This window comes from Urocitellus parryii, chromosome 11, assembly GCF_045843805.1.
Source record: "Urocitellus parryii isolate mUroPar1 chromosome 11, mUroPar1.hap1, whole genome shotgun sequence".
Lineage (NCBI taxonomy): Eukaryota > Metazoa > Chordata > Mammalia > Rodentia > Sciuridae > Urocitellus > Urocitellus parryii.
In genome coordinates, this window is record NC_135541.1 from 102062047 (window position 1) to 102085818 (window position 23772).

The 23772-nt window shown below is 43.5% G+C and overlaps 1 protein-coding gene across 4 annotated transcripts in view; it reads left to right on the forward strand.

Annotated features, from left to right (window-relative positions):
- The window catches only part of Elapor1 (endosome-lysosome associated apoptosis and autophagy regulator 1), an 81235-nt gene extending 64484 nt beyond the window's left edge, over positions 1-16751 (forward strand). For 2 of the 4 annotated variants that reach the window (XM_026402825.2, XM_026402827.2), the window contains 14 exons: positions 1083-1260; positions 2005-2133; positions 2508-2598; positions 4592-4697; positions 4916-5053; positions 6581-6844; positions 8438-8611; positions 11398-11578; positions 11889-11985; positions 12472-12573; positions 14240-14366; positions 14451-14629; positions 15247-15412; positions 16683-16751. In XM_026402825.2, the coding sequence (XP_026258610.2) occupies positions 1083-1260; positions 2005-2133; positions 2508-2598; positions 4592-4697; positions 4916-5053; positions 6581-6844; positions 8438-8611; positions 11398-11578; positions 11889-11985; positions 12472-12573; positions 14240-14366; positions 14451-14629; positions 15247-15412; positions 16683-16751 (2001 nt within the window). Of the gene's footprint in view, positions 1-351; positions 379-1082; positions 1261-2004; positions 2134-2507; positions 2599-4591; positions 4698-4915; positions 5054-6580; positions 6845-8437; positions 8612-11397; positions 11579-11888; positions 11986-12471; positions 12574-14239; positions 14367-14450; positions 14630-15246; positions 15413-16651 lie in introns of those variants that run through there. The other 2 variants (XM_026402829.2, XM_026402826.2) reach the window with 2 other exon arrangements.
- The last annotated feature ends 7021 nt before the right edge of the window (positions 16752-23772 follow it).

A 23772-nucleotide genomic window follows, 5' to 3' on the forward strand; every position in this document is an offset into this window, starting at 1 on the left:
AAGGGTCAGAGGCCTTATTCGCCCACCTTTTCACAGGGATGGTCATTTTCATCATCCCCCAGTACCATCCATCAGGGCACTATTTTGTCTGACTCTATCTGAGGGCCATGGGAAGAATGGAGCTGCCCACTTCCCCCTAACTCACCAGAAGTCTCCTGCACCCAGTGCTTCTATGAAAAGACAAGGGATGGCCTTAGTGAGTGGCAGAACACGGCTTCTTGGTCCACTGACCTGTTGACTGGCTGTTCCTTTTGCTTTGACATCCCATCAACACAATGTCCATCCTTCCCACCTGGATTGTTATGTCATCACTGCCCTTGCTAGACAGTAAGCTCGTGGAGGCCAGGAGCCATGTTTCATGCATCATGGAGACACCAGGTCTGGCACAGAGATGTCTCAGACTTTCTACAGATGTTTACTGAATAAGAGAAAGAGCAAAGGTGGCCAGTGGTACATGTGCATACTCTCAGTGACTTGGGAGGCTGAAGCAGGAGGAGGCCAGCCTTGGCACCACAGTGAGATCCTATCTCAAAATAAAAACTAAAAAGGGACAGGGTTGTAGCTCAGTGGCAGAGCACCCCGGGGTTCTATCCGCTATTGCACATACACACAAAGGCAAAGAATGTACCACTTGGAAAACAAATTGGGACATCTCAATCACCCCCTTTTTACCTAGACCTTATGTAAGTCCCTGTACTCCATGTGCCTTTGTGTTCTGGGATTTTTACCAGCTGTTTTTCCTGTGGCCAGGAATCTCACAGTAGTGAGATTCTGCAGTGGAATCAGAGCTTTTTAAAAAGACAACTGGTCCCCCATTCCTTCTGTCACAAAATCCTTATTAGACACAACCCACTTCATCCAGTCAACATTCTTCTAGCAGTTATTGAACACAAACCTGTGTCAGGCCCCGAGCTAGGTGCTTAGGATAAATCCAACCAACTTTCCCCACCCTGGTGGAGCATTAGTTCTCACCCAGAATCCCACCCCCTCCCCCTCACCCCCACTCCTGGATCCTCAAGTTAAAGTCCTAAACACCTGCTAAACCCCACACATGCTGAGCCACTCTTAATCCATCTCTGCAGACACAGCTCATGTACAAATGGGCCAAGCCGAAAATCTGTGGCGAGGACCTGGAGGGGGCGGTAAAGCTCCCTGCATCTGGTGTGAAGACCCGCTGCCCACCCTGCAACCCAGGCTTCTTCAAAACCAACAACAGCACCTGCGAGCCCTGTCCTTATGGCTCCTACTCCAACGGCTCTGGTAACCTTCTTACTGCCCTGTGTCCTATCCATTCTTATGTCTTCTGTGTGGGTGCACTGCGTGGATGCTCAGAGTAGCCAAACGCAGACTCTGCTCTTCCAAGAGAGGGAGTGAGGAGCAGGTTGCCTCTGCAGACTACGTTCAGAAAAAGAGAGGTCAGGGCTGGACCTGTCTGTAGGTCAGAGTCAGAATTAACATTGTATCTGTGAATCCCACTCACGCCTGAAGGGACCCAATTCTCATGACAGAAGCTTCCAGCATGTGGCAGAGATGCTAACTAGAAGGCTTGGTGCGGGGGGATGAACTTATATGCCACAGTGAAAAAAAGGAATTGTGGGGATTTGTGTATCAATTGTGAGGTAGCTGGTGATCACATATATACAGCTGTTGGCGCTTCAGACAATGACTTCATTATTTCGAAGTAGTAATGTGACAGTGACAGTGATGTATGTGAACTACTGAAAGGTGCATATGCATTTTTGTGCATATGAGTTTTTTTGAAATGAAAATTTTGGTGCACAAGGAAGATGGCTGGGATGTTGGAGGTATCAGAGGGAAGGGTCAGCATTTACATCTGAAGCTTCTTAAAGGCGTTGTCAATATGTGGTTGAGTCAGTTTGAATTAACTTTGTGCAACAGTACTTAGCAGTTGCCTTTGTCCGGCTGCCACTTGTCTGTGTGGCAGCAGCTCAGGCAGGGTGGCTGCAGTCTTCTGATGAGTGATGGATCTTGTGGCTCTCCCAGATTGTGTCCACTGCCCAGCTGGGACTGAACCTGCTGTGGGATTTGAATACAAATGGTGGAACACGCTGCCTGCAAACATGGAAACAACTGTTCTCAGTGGGATCAACTTTGAGTACAAGGGCCTGACAGGTAATTAACTCTCTCCTCACCATGAGCTGTCACTTCCTGCTCTCCCATAGGGTTTCTTCTAAGTTCATATTTCTTCATAATAATGAGGTCTGAGAAAAATAAGCCAATCAGGACAAGTATTCCCTTCAAAGTTCCCACTCCTTGTGGGCATATATTCCGTCAAAACTTAGGTTTCAGAGGCAGAAACAGCATGTACATATCCCAAAGATCTTGATGTGAGGGCTTCAGAGTCTTTACCAAAGTATCTGTATAAGCACTTTGGTTCTGGATGCCTCAAAGGACAGTGCGCCATTTCTCCCTTTCCCTGTCACCTGGTGCATATTTGCCCTGCACCTGAGATCTCAGGGCATTAACTCTCTCCTCTCATTTTCCAGGCTGGGAGGTAGCTGGTGATCACATATATACAGCTGTTGGCGCTTCAGACAATGACTTCATGATTCTCACTCTGGTTGTGCCAGGATTTAGGTGAGGACCACAAAGCCAAGAGGAAGCACCAGCCAACATGGCCACATCCGGAACCACATTCCTCAGCATGTTGTAGCTGAGAGGGCTTCTGAAGTTGAACTTCATTTCATCTTAGACATCAGTCCAGGACAGAGGGGGGCACAGAGATGGTTGGGCCAGGCTGACCTGGATGCCAACACAATTTCTTAGTTACCACCTACGCTGATTTATCTACTACTCTCTCATCTCACCTAGCTTCTCCCACCGATTGGCCACATGCTACTTGAAAATTTCTCCTCCTCACATCAGAGAGGACTTTAAAAGTCTTTTTTTTTTTTTTTTAATGGGGCCAGAAGTTCTCATATACAATTCATCTTTATTTGGGGCAAGAAGATTGAGAGGGATTTTTCTTGTTGTTGTATTACCCTACATCCCAAAAGGAATTAGGACAATGAGCAATGTGTTTGCCATTAAGGAACAGAAGCAAAAGCTCGGCAGTGTGGTATGGTATAAAGAGCACTGAACTGGAAGATAGGGCACTTGAACCCTTGAACTGTATCAGTTGGTAGCTTTGTGAACTTGGGAAAGTCACTTTGCGTCTCCAGGCTTTAGGCTTCTGGTCTATAACATAGGCCTGTGTTGCAGGACTCACTCAGGCTGCGTTGATTCTTCCAGTCCCTTAGTCAACACAACTATGTAGAAGGAGCTGGGAACCAGAGTTGCTTAGAATCCAGGCCAATGGCTGAAGCCTAAAGAAAAGTCATAAATGGGTTTTCAAAGCCAAAGTGAACTCTTCTGCCCATGAGTGCTTCAAAGTTGAGGTGGAATCATTGAATGGACCCCCCTATTGCCAATTTGACTTCTCCATCCCTCCTTGGAAGCCTCTGCTTTCCATTCCTGGGATGAAGTTAAGCCAATGGCAATTGCTCAAAGGATATTAGTTTCACTTCTTTTAACCCACAGTATCCAGATATATCTTGTGTTTGTAAGATGAGCAAACTTAAAGCTTGGTAGGATAACATTCTAAAAAGTATTTTCCAATTTGAAACTCCAATTATAATATGTTAATAAACTTTGTTACTATAACAAAATACCTGACATAATAAACTTCAAAAAAAGGAAGGATCTATTTTGGCTCACAATGCCAGAGGTTCTAGTCTATGAATCAGTTGGCCCTGTTGTTTTGGATTTGTGATAAGGCAGCATATCATGTTGGGGATTGTGTGGTGGAGCAACCTGCTCACCTCATGGTGGCTGTGAAGCAAAAAGAAAGAGAAAAGGGGGCTAGGATACCAATATCCCTATCAAGGGCATGTCCCCAGTGATCTAACTCCTTCCCACTAGACCCTACCTCTTAAAGGGTCCACTGTCTCCCAATAGCACCATAGGGAAGGAACCTAGCCTTTGGAGATGTGTATCATAGTAGGTGCTTCCTCATCTTCAACCCCAGACCACTTGAGCATGGCTCTTGCTTTCCCCAAAGAAGAACGAGCTTGAGAACTTTACTGAAGAGCTCAAATTCTGCTCATTTAAGCCAGGCAAAGCTGAGTAAATGTAGACAGCTTAGACCTTATGATAGTGGCACTTCTCAAACTTTAACATGCTTTCAAACCATCTGGGAATCCTGTTAACATGCTGATTCTGATTAAGTGGGCCCAGGGAGGGGCCTGATGAGGTTCTGCTATTGATTCTAATGAACTCTCTGAGCTGGTGATGCTCCTGATCTACAGATCACCTCTGCATTTCATAAGGGACATCTGCATTTGTTATGCCTTTGGAAGTCACTACAATGATGAGAGGTAGATAAGAAAGATATTATCACTCCACTTTACAGTGGAGGAAATGACAATTTGGCTAAGTCAAGGTCACAAAGCTTGGGTGGCAAAACAGTTCAAGCTCTTTCCAGCACACTCAGAACCTAATCCTGTCCCTTGGTTGATCCCTTGCTGCTTCCTGAGCCTTCAGTAAGTACTGCCTGGCCTCTGGAACTGACCTTTGATTTCTGCCCCCACAGATCTCCACAGTCAGTAATGGCAGACACAGAGAATAAAGAGGTGGCCAGGATCACATTTGTCTTTGAGACCATCTGTTCCGTGAACTGTGAGCTCTACTTTATGGTGGTACGTTTTCCTTTCTGTGGGGCTTCCAGGGCAGGGTTGACCCCCATCTGTCCCAGTTAACATAATGGACACGTGCTCAGAGTGATCCCACAAGAGGAAGGGCCCAGAATGACCATCAGGGTTTGGCCAACTGTGATTGGCTCTGGGGTGGCAGTGGTAGGAGCACCCTCTTCTGCTCTAGCCAGCACGTCCTCCTCACTTTTATGCCCTGGGCTCAGGGCATGAATTCTAGAACCAACACTCCTGTGGAAACGTGGAAAGGCTCCAAAGGCAAACAGTCCTACACCTACACCATCGAGGAGAATGCCACCATGAGCTTCACCTGGGCCTTCCAGAGGACCACTCTCCATGAGACTGTGAGTCCCACCCCTTCCACCTACCCCCGCATCCCAGAAGAGACCTCTGAACCCAGGGGGATTCCTGGCACGTGCTCCATATGAGTCTGAGGTTCAGAATCCAAGGCTGATGGCCTAGTGCAGGCCTCTGAGGATCGGGTGGCCTATGTAAATGATTTTTCAGAGAAAATGACCAGTGAGCACCTTCAATCACCTATTTGTCCTCCAGCCCCTGCCCAGGGTAGAGCCAGGGTGGTGTTTTTAATAATAACAACTTTGGTTTATTTTCTTAATTAAAAGTAATATAGTGGGGCTGGATTGTAGCTCAGTGGTAGAGTGCTTACCTCACACACATAAGGCCCTGGGTTCGTTCCTCAGTACCACATAAAAATAAACAAATCAAAATAAAGATATTGTGTCCATTTATAACTAAAAAAAAATTTTAAGTAATACAGTAATGCAGAAAACTTAGAAAATAGAAATCAGCATGAAGAAGAAATAAGATCAATCAAAATCCTACTACTCAGAGATAACTCAGTTAACATCTAAAATATCTCCTATAATCTTTTTTTCAGATTTAAATTTTTTATTTCTATCATCTAAAGTTTTCAAATTACCAAAGAAAACTTTAATTTTCTAAGTCAAGAAAGTCTGCTAATAGGGGCCGGGGCTGTGGCTCAGTTAGCATGCGTGAGGCACTGGGTTTGATCCCTGGCACTACATATAATAAACAAATAAAAAAAGGTATTGTGTCCATCTACAACTACAAAAATAGTTTTAGAAAATAAGAAGAAAGTCTGCTAATATATTTTAAAAGCATTTTCAATCATGCTTTGTTTATCAGAAAACCATATTTCCAATGTTGCCTGATTAGTAAACATATTAATAGAATACTTTTTTATACCAAAGCTTTTTGGTTAGAAACACATTCAGATGTAATTTCCATTGCTTTTACAAAACCAAATTAGGTTCTTCTTCTTCTTCTTTTTTTTTTTTTTTTTTGCACTAGGGATTGAACTCAGGGGCACTCAACTGGTGAGCCACATCCCCAGCCCTATTTTGTATTTTCATTAGAGACAGGGTCTCACTGAATTGCTTAGCATCTCGCCTTTACTGAGGCTGGCTTTGAACTCACCATCCTCCTGCCTCAGCCTCCTGAGCTGCTGGGATTATAGGCGTGTGCCACCATGCCTGGCTTGAGTTTTTTAATTGGTTCTTTTTAGATATACATGACACTAGATTGCTATATAGTATTTATTTCTCTACAACATTTTTTAAATAAAGAACAGCCATTTTCATATAACAATATCTATTGTGTATTTCCCCAATGGTATTCAGTATTCTTTCACATAACTTAAAATGGGTCAGTCTTGTTTTAAAATGACACAAAATTCACTTAAGCACCACAACCAAGTGAATGAAAAGAACAGATTGCTTTTAAGAGTTTTCCCAAGCATTATAGGATAAGACATCAAGAAATACTTGGCTATCCATTGTTGCTACTGTCTTCATCCTTCACCCTTTCCCCTCTTATTTCCTTGTCTCCAGGGCAGAAAGTACACCAATGACGTTGCCAAGATCTACTCCATCAATATCACCAATGTCATGGATGGGGTGGCCTCCTACTGCCGCCCCTGTGCCCTAGAAGCCTCTGACATAGGCTCCTCCTGCACCTCTTGTCCTGCTGGTTACTATATTGACCGAGATTCTGGAACCTGCCATTCCTGCCCCACAAACACAATCCTGAAAGTCCACCAGCCTTATGGTGCCCAGGCCTGCATGTCCTGTGGTCCAGGGACCAAGAGCAATCAGGTGCATGCAGTCCTCCATGCATTCTAATCTTGGGCCTCTGGTTAGATGACCTCAGAGGGTGCTGGGTCCTGGATGGGGTTCTAGTGGGTCTAATACCCAAGTGCTCCTCTTAACACATTCCCAGGTTGGAGTCCTGGTTGTGGCTGTAGGTGGTGAGTTCTTGGTAGTAGGGCTGATTTCCCTCAGTCATGGACAAGTTTTGTCTTCAGTTGATGGGTAAAGAAGATGGGTGACTATCTCATTCAGAGAGTTATTTCATATGTGCAGAGACCAGAAGGAAGAGCAATAGTAGGGCCTGGAGCCTAGTCCAATCCAGCCTGTTTTCATGGGAGGTTGTCCCCTCTCTCCTGGGAAGGTAACCCAACCTTTCCTGGGACAAATAGTTAATTGGCTTTATTAACTCCTATCCCAGTGGCTTCTCAGCTTTACAAGTGTAAAGATTCCTCTCAAACATATCAAAACAGTGCTATTGCCTATATGTACTTTCTGCATCCAAGAAAGTAATACAACTAAAAGTTCTTAGATAATCATTAATGCTTTTAAATGAATTTTTGTATTTTACTAATCACAACCTCACAGACATACATCCATAAGATGTTATTTATCTGTTCTGTAAACATCACTTGGTTTAGTTGCAAAGTAAGTACAAAGAGTCTAAGGGCCCTCGTGACATCTTTTTGTACCCAGGACTTTTATCATAACTTTCTTTCCTTGGAGTTTCCTCTGTGGCTGTGAGAGGGAATGACAGTATGTAAGGCCGTGACTGAATGAGAGCAAGGATTAGGAAGTAATTCCCTCTTCTGAGTTTAATTTCCTACAGAGGAACAGGAAGCAGGGTTCAGTGAGTTTTAAATGTATAGGAGGGTGTTATGTATCAGGGGAAGAATTACAGTTTCTTTCTTGCCATCCTGAACACCCTATTCTAGTTAGTACTGCATTGCAGGGCTGGGGCTATAGCTCAGAGGTAGATTGCTTGCCCAGCACGTGTGATGTCCTGGATTCAACCCCCAGTGTTGAAAAAAAAAAAAAAAACAGAGAGATTGTCCAAGAAATACTGATATTTGTTTGAGAATAGCAGAGAATCATAATGGGGATATGCTATAATAAACTATGGACAAAGACAAAGAATTTGAGACAAAGCGAAAATTTTAAAGACAAAAATGAGAAGGATTACATCATATTTTTTGGATCAGTAATCTTTGACTATAATGATGAGTAACAACAGTGGCATCAGTCCAAGGTTGAACAGACAGTTGCAGGACAGATGTCCTTGTACATTTTGAACAAGTTTGTGGTGCAAGCTGGTGGTTCTGGCCGAGTGCTTTGTGAAAACTAATATCAGGCAATCATGCATAAGAACCTTCCTTCAGGCTTATATCATCATATATGATTGAGTAGAAAGATGTATGTAAATCTCACGAGTATCAGTTTTGTTTGCCTCTTTTAATATCTGCCCCAAATCCTTTCTTCCTTCTCTTTCACCCTATTTGAGCTGGACCAGTCTGGGGGAAAGTCTGCTCTTCCCCACTGGGGCCACTCAAAGGGGTGATACTGCATGACCAACCAGCCTGACCCCTTCCTTCTCCCCACCAGATCCATTCTCTCTGCTACAATGATTGTACCTTCTCACGCACCACTCCATCCAGGATTTTCAACTACAACTTCTCAGATTTGGCAAACACCCTCTCCCTGTCTGGAGGGCCAAGCTTCACTTCAAAGGGGTTGAAATATTTTCATCACTTTACCCTGAGTATCTGTGGAAACCAGGTATGGTATGCAAGTTGACAGTGTGAGAATTGAAAAAGGGAAACTAGTGATAGGAGGCCAGAGACAGGACACAGGAGAAAAGCTAGAAAACCTTCAGGCAGCAAGAGATTGAGGAGGTAAAAAGGGTCTAAATAATTATAACTTCCCCTTTTATCTCTGAAATTAAATCATCTGGATGATAAACATTTAGGAAAATAAAAAAATGTTTTAAGTAAGGTGTTTATTGACTGACCTGATCTTGTTTTTCCCTCAGAGTGAGTACAAGTTGAGCATTCCTAAACATATTGAGAAAGTATTAAGATTCTGGAACATTTTAGTTGCTGGATTTTCAGATTAGGGATGCTCAACTGATAAAGTCTATGAAAATATTCTAAAATCTGAAAAACTCTAGAAACAGAAACAGTTCTGGCCTCAAACCCAAGGTAAGCTGAGGTGGGAGGATCACTTGAGCCCAGGAGTTCAAGGTTAGATGGGTAACATAGCAAGACCAAAAGAGAGAGAGAGAGAGAGAGAGAGAGAGAGAGAGAGAGAGAGAGAGGAAGGAGAGAAAGGAAGGCAGGGAGGAGAGAAAGGAAGGGAAGGAGGAGAGAGAGGAAGGGAGGGAGGGAGGGAGGGAGGGAGAGAAGGAAAAAAAAGAAGGAAAAAAGAAAGAGAAAGGGGGCTGGGGATATGACTTAATGGTAGAGTGCATGCCAGCTTACTCAAAGCCCTGGATTCAATCCCCAGCATCACCAGGAAAAAAATCAGTCTTTGATCCCCAGCATCAAAAAGAAAAAGAAAAATCTTCATTAATTATTGCATTTGTCACTTGTTTTCTAGAGACTGGAAAATAAGCTGTCCCTAGTTCATCTACATATATCTTTGCTGACAGTACAAAAGAAAATAACATGAAAGCTTTTATAAATAAAGAATGGGACCTTCAGTCATTTCATGCTGCTGCAAATATTTTGGATCCAAAATCCAAAGTCAGAAAGAAATGTAAAGGGAGAGCCCACCACTACTGCCCTTGACTAATTACATACAAGCCATGATTAGCAGTGGGAAGTTCAGAAAGCTCATTCCAATATCATAAAATAGAAAGCATCCAGGACACTGAGGCTACGACTGTGGTGGGGAGGCCTTTGCATCTCACAGCTGATACTCTTTCTGTGCACCATGCAGAAGAGCATGTGTGTGTCTGCAAAGGGCATGTCAAAATAAAGGAATCTATGAAAGATTAGAGATGGGTATCTGTCCCGGTTTTAGAAATCTTTGAAGAGTTAAAGTGAAGCCTCAGAAATAACAGGTAGTAGAAACTCAGCAAATGAGACTGATGAAAGCAAACCCCATGTAGCAAAAGTTTCAGTCCACGGGGTGGGGGAGTGGGGAATTTGAAGAAGTATGTCTTTTTTTCTTCCTTGACTCCTTTGTTCTTTTCAAAAATGCTATGTACAGTGACACTATAGATCTTCACTTCAAGGAAAAAGTAACTCTGTTTTATTATAATGTAAAGGTTGCTTTCTGTTTTAAAGCCTTCATCTATTTCTTATAATCTAGAAAACAAAAGATGCCAGATTTAGCTCTATTTGTAATAAAACTTACAACATTGAAAATGTTATGTTCTAAATATTTAGTCCACTTAATTTAAAACACTGAGTAAATGATTTCACATTAGCAAATAGGTTATCTGTTGATATTCCATAAACTTAATATCCTCAGAAGAATATTTCAGTATTTCCTCTAAAATCCCAATAACAGAATCTCAACTCCTATCCTCTTTCAGATTTCTACAGAGGGAGGTGTTTTTTTGTTCGTTCGTTTGTTTGTTTGTTTTAGTCACCGATGGACCTTTTATTTTTATTTATTTATATTTGGTGCTAAGAATTGAACCTAGTACCTTGTACATGCTAGACAAGTACTCTTCCACTGAGCTACAACCCCAGCCCCAGAGTGATGTTCTTAAACACTGAAAGTGAAGCAAACTTCCTTCTCTTGGGACATGTTTTCTTGGAAAAATGGAAGGGGTTCTGCTTAGCAGGTTGTCAGGCACAGTGGCACACACCTGTAATCTCAGGGAATTGGGTGGCAGAGGCAGAAGGATTACAAGTTTGAGACCAACCTGGGCAACTTAGTGAGACCCTGTTGATAAATCAATAAATAGGACTGGGGATGTAGCTCAGTTGTAGAGAGCCCATGGGTTCAATTCCCAGTACCAGGGCAGAAGGGAGAGGCGAAGGAAGGGATACTAACTGTCCTCAGATACCCTGCCTCAAGGAAGGAAGGGAGCTGGTTGTGGAGTCTGATTTAATACCTGGGAGACTCTGGAAAGTGCTTCTAAGACAAACATGAGACAAACCACAGCAGCATAGGAGAGCTAGAAGGAATGTGAACCAGAAAAAACAGTCAAATAAATTTCTCTGGCTTTCAGGACCAGTTATATATTTCAGTTTCTGTCTAGAAAATGGATAAGGAAGACCGACCCTTCATTAATGGGCTGGTAGGTTAGAACTCCAAATCATCCTGTCTTGCTCATGTAGTTCCTCCCTATAGTGACTCCAAGGAAATAAAAAGCTGGGGACCCCCTGGGCCAGGGTTCAAAAAATGGGACACAAAAGCCCTATTTTTAGCTTTTTTTTTTCTTTCTTCTTAGTCTGTCTTGTTACTAGACCTGGGATGAATCATCCACTGCAAAGTACCACTGGAAGCCTGAACTTTTAGATGTCAAAAACTGTTCCCTGTTCTTTTTGGGGAATTTCTCTGTGACCATTAGCTTTTTCCCATCTTACTCCCTGTATCCCACACACCAGGGTAAAAAAATGTCTGTGTGCACTGACAATGTCACTGACCTCCGAATTCCTGAGGGCGAGTCAGGTTTCTCCAAATCCATCACAGCCTACATCTGCCAAGCAGTCATCATTCCTCCAGAGGTGACAGGTTATAAGGCCGGGGTGTCCTCACAGCCTGTCAGTCTTGCTGATCGACTTGTTGGTGAGTAATTCAGCTGCTCCAGGCTTGCTTGAGTGTGTATGTGTGTGCACGCGCAATTGCATGCATGTTTGAAGTTGCCAAGCTAGAAGATAAATGTCCCCATGCGAAGAGCCCAACTTCCTGACCTCTCTATTCCATCCTGTGTGCCAAGTGCCACTGGGAACTCTGATAAACCTTTAGGTCACTTTTTCATGAGCTACTTGGGGATGCTATGAGATGGAGTAAATTTGGATGTTGACAGGTATTGAAAGTGAAGTGTTTGCTAGCTAATGCTACTAGTGAGAACTAATTAGGAACTCTAATCTGGCAGGAGTGTCAACAGATATGACAATGGATGGAATCACCTCCCCAGCTGAACTTTTCCACCCGGAAACTTCAGGAATACCGGATGTGATCTTCTTTTTTAGGTGAAGATGAAAGACCAGGCTAATACAAGTGAACCTAGGAGTTGTCCACAATTCCTGTTGTAACCCTCTAGCTACCTCCTACTTAACAAACCAGAACTTGTCTGAGATCTAGCAGATCTGCATAGTCATGGAATAAAGGCTGGTTGTTCTCTGGTCCCAGCTTCTTGGGTATTATTAGGGGATCTGCCCTAGAAGCAGGGAAAAATACTGGAAGATTCGCAGCAAACTTCTCTTCTAGCCTAAGGAGGCCCCAGTGACTGCTAGCCTTCCCTCTCTTAGCTGGTGCATTTCCACATAGACTAGATCCTCCTGGTTCCCTTTTTCACCATATATAGCCCAATGCCTATGCACTCCCTTTGTGTTAGGCCTGAGCCCAAGTCATGACTTGCCCAGCCAGGGACTCATTCCCTGTTGATTTCACTTAATGGCTCTCTAATAACACGGTGGAGTGACTCTTTCCCCTATGGGGGCTGGCTTTCTTTGCAGGTCCAATGATGTCACCCAGTCTTGCAGTTCTGGAAGATCAACCACTATCCGCATCAGATGCAATCCATCGAAACCTTCCTCTGGAAGCCTGTTACTGCCAAGGTAATCCCGACAAAGGGATGTAACAAAGGCTACAGCCTCCCTTCCTTGGACTCATTCCATCTCAAGAGCCAGAGACTACTGAAAAAGGAGAAAATAGTTTGAGACCCATTAATGGACTTTGGGGGGGCATAAACATAGGCCCTACTCCTCAATCTTTAAATCACAAGAATGGGGCAGAAGGAAGAGTCAAAGCTACCCTCACATTCCTAGACCATTATGGTGGCAGCTACATATATAGTACAGCAGCTAACACCTCTTTGAGAACTAGATTTGAATGAGTAACTCTACTTACTAGTTATATAACATAAATGAATACATTTCTTATCATCTCTAGGCCTGTTTTTCCTTATCTGTAAAATGGACATACTGAATTCCCTCAGGGAGTTGTTTGAGGATTAATCAAAGCAATGAGACTTTAGGACTTCTCTTAAAGTCTGGTCATGATTAAGAATAGTAAAAGTTTAGCTCAGTTGTAGAGTGCTTGCCTAGCACATGTGAGGCCCTGGGTTCAATCCTCAGAAGCACATAAAGATAAATAAATAAAAAATAAAGTATTGTGTCCATCTACAACTATAAAAATAAAAAATAAAAAGTTTAGGAATCCTAGGAATCTCTCTCAACCAAAAGACACAATTCTGAGTTTAATAGCTGAATACACTGGATGATGAACTTCCAAACTAATATGACCACAGGATACCACTCCCTCCTTTTATTCCCCTACATATTGCCAACTAATGTCTTGGTGGGTATTGGTGTCTTGAGGAGCACAGTGGGGAAATGTTGCTCCAAAATCACTGATCACGTAGCTGAAGAGCAAAGCAGAACAGCTTGATCCACCAATGGTGTTAGAGTGTGAAATCACTGTTCTTGCCATTGTAGACATCATTGTAAAGTACAAAGCAGATATCCATTCCCAAACTCCACCCCAACTCTGACCCCCAGCCCCCAGGAAGCTGCATCAAAGTGGCTATTGCAAAATTTCCCCTGTTCATAGGGAAGACAGGAGCCATGGAGAAATTGATGGGGCAACCATGCTAGAGCTCAGACAAGTTAAATTATATCTGATGTCAGCAGAAACATGAATGGGCAGAGAATGGGGAGCCCAGTGGAGGCCTGGGAGGCCTCTTATTATCAGGGAAATTGAAGATCAAAACCTTAGTTAAGGTTGGGTGTGGTGGTGCATGCCTGTAATCCCAAGGACTCTGGAGGCTGAGGCAGGAAGATCACAAGTTTGATCCTTAGCAACTTAGTGAGGCCCTCAGTAACTTATGAGACCCCGACTCAAAATAAAAAATAAAAAGGGGTGGGGATGTAGCTCAGTGGTAAAGCACCCCTGGGTTCAATCTCTGTAACATACAAACAAACAAACAAAAAATCTGAGTTAAGAACCAGTGGGGAGGGGGCTGGGGTTGTGGCTCAGTAGAGGGCACTTGCCTCACATGTATGATCCTCAGCACCATATAAAAATAAACAAACAAAATAAAGATAGTGTGTCCATCTATAACAAAAAACCAAAACAACAACTACAAAAAAAAAAAAAAAAAAAAAACCAATGGGAAGGATTCTGGAGGCAGTTTGTGCAGAGAGAGGATAAGAATTGGGCAAATGACAGAACAGGCCACCAGAGCAGCAAGCAAGAGCTCAGGTCTCCTTTCTGCTTTGCTAGCATGTGTTCTGATGGGACCTGCGATGGCTGTAACTTCCACTTCCTGTGGGAGAGTGTGGCTGCTTGTCCACTATGCTCGGCTGCCGACTATCACACTTTCGTCAGCAGCTGTGTCGCTGGGATCCAGGTAGGTTGCCCTCTGACTGGGAACTTCCCAGGAGTGAAAGGAATGTGGGATCTGAGAGCCTTGCCTTGCTTTTCTCCCCAACAGAAGACTACTTACATGTGGCGAGAACCAAAGTTATGCTTCCGTGGCATCTCCCTGCCTGAGCAGAGAGTCACCATCTGCAAAACAATAGATTTCTGGCTGAAAGTGGGCATCTCTGCAGGCACTTGTACTGCCATCCTACTGACTGTCTTAACTTGCTACTTTTGGAAAAAGAATCAAAAGTAAGCGATGGGGTATTGGAGCTTGAGACTGGGCAGGGTCGGATCACTGAGCAGAGCATAAGTTAATTGGGGCTTTCTTTGAAGTTGGCCATAGACCCTGTGACTCTATCCAGAGACGATCAAGCCACCTATCCAGTGTATTCCTTGCTTATCTTCACTTCTAAATAGGGACAGTACCATCTGGCAGTCTATAAATGACTGCAGGATTCTCAAAAAAAAAAAAAAAAAGCAAAGAGTGTCCCTTGGGCTGGGGGTGTTAGCTCAATGGTAGAGCAGTTGCCGAACCTGCAAGAGAACCTGGGTTTGATCCCCAGCACCAAGGAGAGAGAGAGAGAGAGTCTTAAATTTGTTTTTATTAAAAATAATACACATAATGACTTGATGGCTTCAATATACCCATTAAGCTTTGAGATCCAAAGAACAGCCACCCTTAAAGAAAAAAGGTCACTGAACTAATAATGAGCCAAGACTCCTTCCGTACACCCAGCCCTGACACTATTTTGCCATGTTTCCATCTACATGTCATGGGGAGTAACTGTTTACAGCCGAGCCTCTCTCCTTTCTTCCCCCTTATTCACACATTCTGGTATCTTGCCTCCCCCACCCCCGTTTCATAGGCTAGAATACAAGTACTCCAAACTGGTGATGAACACTACCCTCAAGGACTGTGACCTGCCAGCAGCTGACAGCTGTGCCATCATGGAAGGCGAGGATGTAGAAGATGACCTTATCTTTACCAGCAAGAAGTCACTCTTTGGGAAGATCAAATCGTTTACCTCCAAGGTAGGGGACCAGTGCACTAAGGCCAGCCTGAAGGGCTGGAGAAGACACCACTCTTATTGACCCTGCAGGGACCACTACTCTGCTCCCAGCTCCCTCTACCATTCTATTCCCCACTCAAAAACCCTGCCTTCTGCCTCCTGTGTTTGATACCAGTACTCTTTTCCCTGGTGCCCAAGTCTACTGTTGACCAGGCTCCTTCTCCCACAACATGTACTCCAGTTGGTGAATTGTTTGGGCCTTTGAACTTCCAGAAGGAGTACTGAACCATCCATATTTTAAGAATCATCCCCCAACCATTTTTTTTTGGAGGGGAGAAGAGTCCATCTCTAGGACTAGTTTCTGACAGAAGCGAGGCTCTCCTCTAACCAGAGGAGGGTGCTGTCCCCCAGGTGTCTGGGCCCAGTCCTGTAGGGGCTGAGTCATAGCTAAGTCTGAGCTGTTCACCACCCAGCAGTTCTGAGCTGGGAGGGTTGACACTGTGTGGGCGGGTGAGTGAGTGTGGAGCTCATAAATGCAATACAGACACCACTGTCGCTGGGCATGGGGCCAGCAGAAAGCATCCAAGCAACTCCTTCAGGGAGTGCTACTGCAGCCCCACTCTGCGAGAAAGCACACCTGAACACTGCTCAGAACCAGTTCATCCAAACATGTGTGGGCGGGGAGAGTGGTAAGGGGGAGGAGAGGACAGGCAGGATGGTGAAGAAAGATGGCAAGTGTTTAGATTGCTGAATCCTGATCCCATTGTGCTGATCTGCCATAGTGATGCCCTTGGTCTCCTTAGACCTTGATTTTTTTTTTTTAAACCAATGGGAGAACAGTTCCACCAAGATTCCTTGAGTCAATCTGAGACTATTAGAATTCAGCAAAGATGTAAAGTGGGGAGCCATGTAATTCCAGCAAGGTGGGAAGCAGAAGCAAGAGGATCACAAGTTCAAGGCCAGCCCAGGCAACTTGGCAAGACCGTGTCTCAAAAAAAAAAATTGGAAAGGGCTGGGGATATAGTCAGTGGTAGAGCCCCACTGGGTTCAATCCCCAATATAGGGCTGAGTGGGTAGTGCAGAAGCAGGGGATTTTAAAGGTTTTTCTTATTCGCTGAGCCTGATTGGAGCAAAAACAGGGGGTATCTCATCTCTATATTTCCACAAAATCACCGAAAACAGGAGTTCCATAAGGGTTCCTTCTGTCACCTATTTTCCATTTCTCTCCTTTGTCCTCTAAACTTGCCCCCAACCTATGCAGCAGCCAGCTCCTGTCACCATCTCTCTTTCAGAGGACTCCTGACGGATTTGACTCAGTGCCATTGAAGACATCCTCAGGAGGCCCAGACATGGACCTGTGAGGGGTGTCACCCTGCCTCACCTGCCTCCTCACTTTGGCACATCACCTAGCAAGCCTGAGGCAATTTGGGTGCCAGCATCCTGCAATATCCACTGCTGGAAATCTCTTCATTGTGGCCTTATCAGAAAAGTTTGAATTTCAGATCTTTGTTGTTTTTTTTTTTTTTTTTTTTATAGAGTACCCAAACCTTCCTTTCTGCTTGCCTCAAACCTGCCAAATATACCCACACTTTGTTTGTATATTATTCCCTTGCTTGCATCTTGTTTCCTAAACCGGCACAGCCAAGGAAGCTGTCATAGCCTCATCTGCCCATCATTCTTGTAACTCTAGAGTGAAAAGATTTCTCCTCTTCTTAAGTATAAGAATGACTCCTTCTGTCCTCTTAAGGGCAGAGACAGCTGGGAGTCTTCCTGATCATGCCCTCAGCTCATGATCTCTTTAGGGGAGAGGCTGAGTAGGGAGGGTGTCTAGGTTCTCTGGTGGATGATCTTCATGGTAGCCTGAATCCATTTTTTCCTGAATAACCAGCTCAGAATGAGGGTAATGGATAGTCCTAGGCCAAGGTGAGTAAGGCCTGCATAAGAAGAGGCTTGAGAAGCACAAAGAGAGGCAGTAAGGAAGGGTTTTGTTTTGTTTTGTTTTATAACCAGGTACCTCATTTTCTTTAGTAATAAATATTCTCACAGAAGCCAAAGGAAAAAAGTTTATCAAGTAAATACCCAGAGCCCTCATGGATCTATTCTCTGCCCTCCCTCTTTTTTTCTTTTTTTCTTTACACACACACACACACACACACACACACACACACACACACACATACACACACACACACACACACACACACACACACACATCCCACCATCTCCTTATGACACTAAAGAGAACCAGGTAAGCCCCAAACCCCTATGTCTAGCCTTATCCTCTATTGGCTTTTATCGCCATAGCAAACTCTTGACAGTGAGGACAGTTTCCATCCTTGGGCACCCTATCCTTGGGGCCATATTCCAGGACAGGTAAAAGAATATAGGTGGCTAAGGTGTTAATGTGGCATCCCAGGGATTACATCCCACAATGGCATGGACATGAGGTGGCCATAATGTGTGCTTCTGACTTATCTGCTCAGCCACAAAATCCAGTAACTCCTAGGCTAGCCAGAAAGGGAATCAGAACCCCCACAATAGAACCAGACTGGTCTTTAAGGAGGGAAGACTAGGGGAGTCTAAAAAAAGATGTGCACCAAACTGGAATGCTTCTCATTTCTTTTATTCAATAAAAAGCTAAAAGGACTTTTGGCAACACACCCTTTGAACAGTTAATAGAGTGGATGAACTCTGCCCAGTTCCCACTTTTATACAACTATAATCAATGAACTTGAATGGTAAAACCAGAGCAAAACTTTCAATTATCTTTTTCTTTCTACAACTTTCCTCCTGACAATTCTCCCTCCCTTACAATCAGGCCTGCACAACCATCCCAAGCCTCAGTTGCCCATGATTTGTACCTGTGCCCTTTCTGCAGTGGTCATGTGGTGAACAGATAGTATTAGAATGGAGTGTTTTGTGTGCTACTAAGTAGTTTGCTCATTTTATTAGCCACAGCCTCCCTGACAATAGTCTAATGAGAGTCTGTGAGAAGTGGAGCTAGGCCGTTGATAGCATCTGTGGTGGCAGGGAGTCCCTTTGACTCAATATATCTAGCTTTTCTTGGGCAGAGCCACAGTCTCCCTCCTGTTGTGGGAGTCAGGCTTTCAGAACCTGAAGCCATACTAGAAGTCCCCCATGGATGCACATAGACTCCAGTCTTCTGTAGCTTCAGCAGCAGCAACTGGGCATCTTTGCTTCCCACTGAATAACTGCCTCTTGTAACAGGGGCCACAGTTGGTCCTCCAGCTGTTCTGTAAGGACTGCAAAAAAGTACACCCCTTTGACTTCTTTATTGTGGCCTACTGACACCGGATGCCCTCAGAGTAACCTCAAACTCCACTCATTTAGTTATAGCACTTTAAGGATCTCCTTTTTACTTCCCATTACTGGGCTGATTTCCACCGGAAGGGGTCACCTTTTGCTCCCCTGGCAACATAGATACTCCAGATATTTTAAATACAGATTTATTGAGATTTAATCTACATATTTTATAATTTGCCCATTTAAAATATACAGTTCTGTGGCTTTTTGTATATTCATAGAGTTGCATGTATTTTTTTTTCCTGCAGTTCTGGGGATGGAACCCAGGGCCTCTCACATATGGGGCAAGTGAGTGACACCCCAGCCTTGTACATTCATTTCAGAACAGACACATAGTAGATCTGTTATGAGGGGAAAGGCTTTAGTCCTTGACCCAGAGTGGTTTTCACAAGCTATTGGGGGAGAGTGTGTGGCTCAGGAGATAACATATTTAGATCCTGTTTGGTCACCTAGAGTCCTGGCACCCATAACTAACTTTCATCCTGTAGCTATCACCTGTATTTATTTAGCTGGGAATACCAATGAAGATTGTGGTGTATCCAAGGACCAGGGGATTTCTTATGCCAACAAAAGAAAAATTTTTTTTAGTCTGACTCTACATTAAAGATAAGACTGACTATATTTATACAGCAGAGACTTTGTAACAGATTTTTCAGCTTTGTGAAATCAAATTTTTGTCTCATCAGGAATGGTTGGATTTCCTTTTTATTCTGTACTCTAAGCATTTATAGTTTGTTAGGGGATGGGTAATGCATGTCACATTTTTTTTGGTGTGAAATAAAAACATGCCTTTTGAGTTGTTTTTCTAGAACATAGATGGGGTGGTTGGATGGTTGAAGGGGAAGTGGTAAGTGTCCTAAACAGAAGAGGAGAAGGAGACAGAAATGAGCACAGACTTCAGAGCACCACAGACCCAATTTAGAAGCCTCTTATTACCTGTTTAGGAATCAGTCAATATGCAAGGCCTCACTTTCCACAACAATAAAATGTATCTAAATACTAAGAATGGATGAGGAGCAAAATGGTAACAGGTAAAATACTCAGCATGTGAGTTTCCTGCCAGCCCAATTCAGATTGTCTCAGGTGGCACAAAGCCAACCACATAATAACATATCTACAAAGATAAAATTAGCTTTTGGGGTAGGAGATGGATTATTATAGACTAAATGAGAAGAAAATCCTAGAGGATATCAAGGACCTACCATTTCTAAGAGTAGCTGGATTGTCCTGCTGCTACCTTCCTTCATTCTAATTGAGGGCACTTGACTCCCCAAAAGTATCCTCCTGGCTAAATGAGTTTGGGACTTCACAGACTTTTAGTCTGAATGGCACCAAACACCTGGTGATCTAAATCAGACTCCTTAGGTTAGCCTCCACACAAGCCTCTCCTCCTCCAGTCCCCACTCTCTTCTCTGAGGCCAGAGTCCTTTCTCTAACACATATCTCCAGAGTCCTTTCTCTAACACATATCTGATGGCAAAGTGCAAGAATCTCTGGTGGTTCCTCATCGCTATCAGGCAGGACTTATCCTTAGTAGGTGCCCTTCTGTATTCCAGGTTTATGGTTTATGACCCACATCTATTTTCACCAGGTAGCACCTGGGTTGTACTACTGGTTAAATATTTTAAATATCACCCCTGCTTATAGGATAAAGTCCAGACTCTAAGAATGAAAACAGAAAAGGAAGTGCATTAATTTGGCATCTGCATGTGTCAAGTCTGGATGGAATGTTTTCAAGGCATTACCTCACTCAGTTCTCTGTACATTCCAGAGGTGGGTACCATTGCTCTTACAAGAGAGGAAGAAATTCTAGTATGTGCCCTACAGAGTCCCTATAGCCCACCCTGCCCTTTGCCTTGTTGTTTATACACCAACCACACTCCCCACATGAGCACAAGCTATGTGCCTCTGTGCCTCCCTTCCCTTTCACCTGACAGATCTCACCCAGCCTTCAAGGTCTCCTTACTGTGGTGAGACTTTCCCTGACTCACCCATTGGGTATACTACAGCGAAAAAACAATCACATGGGAGTCCTGCTGTTAATTTTCATAAATTCAACAATATATTGTGCAGCATCCCAGTGTAACAATCAAGCCACAGACATAATTGAGCCTAAAATGAGGCTGTATGTGCAAATATTTTAAAGATCTCCTAATCATTGCTGAAGTATCCAGGCAAGAAGACACACTTGGTCTAAACCTTAAAGTGTTTAATAAATTGGGAACCACAGAGGAACAATGACTATTGAACAGATGGAGAAACTGATATAGGGTGACAATATAAAACTTTATGGATAATTTAAGAACTATTAAAGAAGATTTTAGAACACAAACTAATTTCTTCTTATTTTCCAAAGCCAATAATTCCACATAAAATGCAAGTGCCTATAGGAAATAGTGTGGTAGGAAAGGAGAGACACCTCACCCCAATCCCATCTGAGGGAGAGGCTGGATCAAGACTCTCCTCTACCCCAGGTCTGGCAGCTTTCAATCACCCATGCTATTATCTTCAAATTCCTTCTGAGTTGCTCAAGGACAGCAGCATGGTGTCACTCAGATAGAAAGGGGTGGGCAATCCAGGGCTGGAGTTCCTCCAGAAACAGCATAATAAAAACTAGTGTACTGTGGGAAACCAGAGAGTGCCTAACCCTTCTGGGGGTGGGAGGAAGAGGGTGTCGGAGTAAGTCCAGGAGGAAGGAGGAATTAGCCAGTTAGGAGGAACAGGGGAAGGAAAGGGAGTTCAGGTAGAAGATTGTTCAAAGAAAGGCTCCAGGGCAGGGAAAGGGAGTCACAGGTAGTTTGGCTTGGAAAGCACACTTGTCCTGAGTTAAAGAAAGAACATGTAGTAGAAGCTGGTAGGGGCAGGTCATGAAGGGCTTTGGGAGCCTGTCTGGACATTCATCGTGAGGGCAACCGGTTGCTGCCCAAGACTTAAAGCAGGGGAGTGACAGGATTGGACTTGCTTGTCAAACACTGAGAAATCTTACTTCAAGACAGTGAAAGGAACACAAAGAGAAGCTGAAGCAAGGCCTTAGAGAACCTTCCCACATTAGCCAGTTCTGAATTGGTAAAAATTGAGGGAAGCAGTTTTGATTGGCTGCCCTCTCTGACTTTTCTTGCTTCCTCCCTGAAGGTGTTCATTTCCCTGGGCTGTCTGTCTTCAGACTGCCCAGGATCCTTAAGGCACTACCTCACCCAGGATTCTGCTCCTGGAACCTGCTACTAGCTTCTATCCTGTCAGCCTCCCTGAAACTCCTTTACCTGGGAGCAAGCACCTAATGTGTAAGGCATTTTGCTAGGTTCTGCAAGGATGAAAATGCAAATACCCAAGAGCCCCTGCCCTATAAGAAAAGGCCACACATTCCAGGAGAAAAGAAACGGGGAGGGAAGCAAGTCCACACTTAACCTGTGTACTTGTTTTGTCACCCCTCAATTTTCCCAGACCTCAGTTTTCTTATATAGAAAATAAAGGAGTTGACCTACCTCACTGTTGAGGGTCCTTGAATTCCTGAGTCTTTCCAGGCAGCACCCAAGAGCTATTCTTGGTATAAAGTTCTAACAGAAATGACACATCCAAAAGTGGTATGGCCTCAAACCATCACTACACAAAGCCATAGCTTTATGTCGATTTGTTCCTGTGTTAGCTTCTGGCAGAAATGACTTAGTATAGTGACATTGGTTATTTTTTTACTGATCAGAATTTCTAGTTAACAGTCATATTTGATTAATTACATAAAGAAAATGAATTACTATTATTTTTGAAAATCACATTACCCTAGTGCAGTAAGTAGCACATCACTGTTATCCCAGATGCTCTGGAAGCTGAGGCCAGAGTATCCCTTGAGTACAGGAGTTCAAAGCCAACCTGGGCAACTTAGGGAGATTTGTCTCAAAAAAAATTTTTTTAAATTATGTTCATTGAACAAAAAGTGTTCAAAACATAGGGGAAATGTGACAAAAAGATTGGGGATTATTAGGCTAACAAGAAGTTAAATTTCTTTAAATAAATAAAATATATTGTTATATTATCAAATAACATGAGGATTTTATAGGGGGATGTCTGTAATTTAATAAGACAAATGGTGAAAATGCCCAAGCAAAATTGGAGAGCCAGTTTTTTTTTTGTTGTTGTTGTTTTGTTTTGTTTTGTTTTGGTACCAGGGATTGAACCCAGGAGTGCTTATCCACTGAGCAACAGACCTTTTTATTTTTTTGGAGGGGTACTGGGGATTGAACGCAGGGGTGCTGATCCACGGAGCCACATCTCCAGTCCTATTTTTGTATTTTATTTAGAAACAAGTTCTCACTGAGTTTCTTAGTGCCTCGCTTTTGCTGAGGCTGGCTTTAAACTCTCGATCCTCCTGTCTCAGCCTCCTGAGCCGCTGGGATTACAGGTGTGCTTGCTAAGTAGTTTAGGGCCTCAATAAATTGCTAAGGCTGGCCTTGAATTTGAGATCCTCCTGCCTCAGCCTCCTGAGCCTCTGGAATTATAGGCATGTGCCAATACACCCAGCTCTTTTGTTGTTGTTGTTGAGAGAGACCCATAGAAAAGATTGGCCCTGTGGCCCTCCTCCCCCAGGCCAGAGCCCAGTGCAGCCTTGGGAACATCCACCACTATTTTCAAACCATAGTAGGCAGTACACTTTGATAGTTCATGCCTTTGCTAACCTGAGAGCAGGCAGCACCCCATCCTAGAACTTGCCCTCAGAGGGTTTCAGAGATCTCATGTTTTGAAGAGAGTCTTCTTACATTTTTTCCTCGGAGACTGCAGCTTGTCACCCTTACCTTCTACTAGTTTTATTTAATTTTTAAATATTTATTCTTTAAATTTTTCTGGCTATCTTTAATTTCCATTTATAAATCTCATGTAGTTACCTCCAACTGAACCTAAATCACATCCAGGACTCTGGCTGCAAGGTATGCTAGAAAATGTAGTTTTTAGCCTTCCAAACTCTATGGAACAGGAAGAGACACAAGGTTGGTGTAAATATTGTTATTTTATATTATCTACTATACAGGGTGGCAGTTTAAAAGCAAGGTTTTCTCATATTAGGAGTAA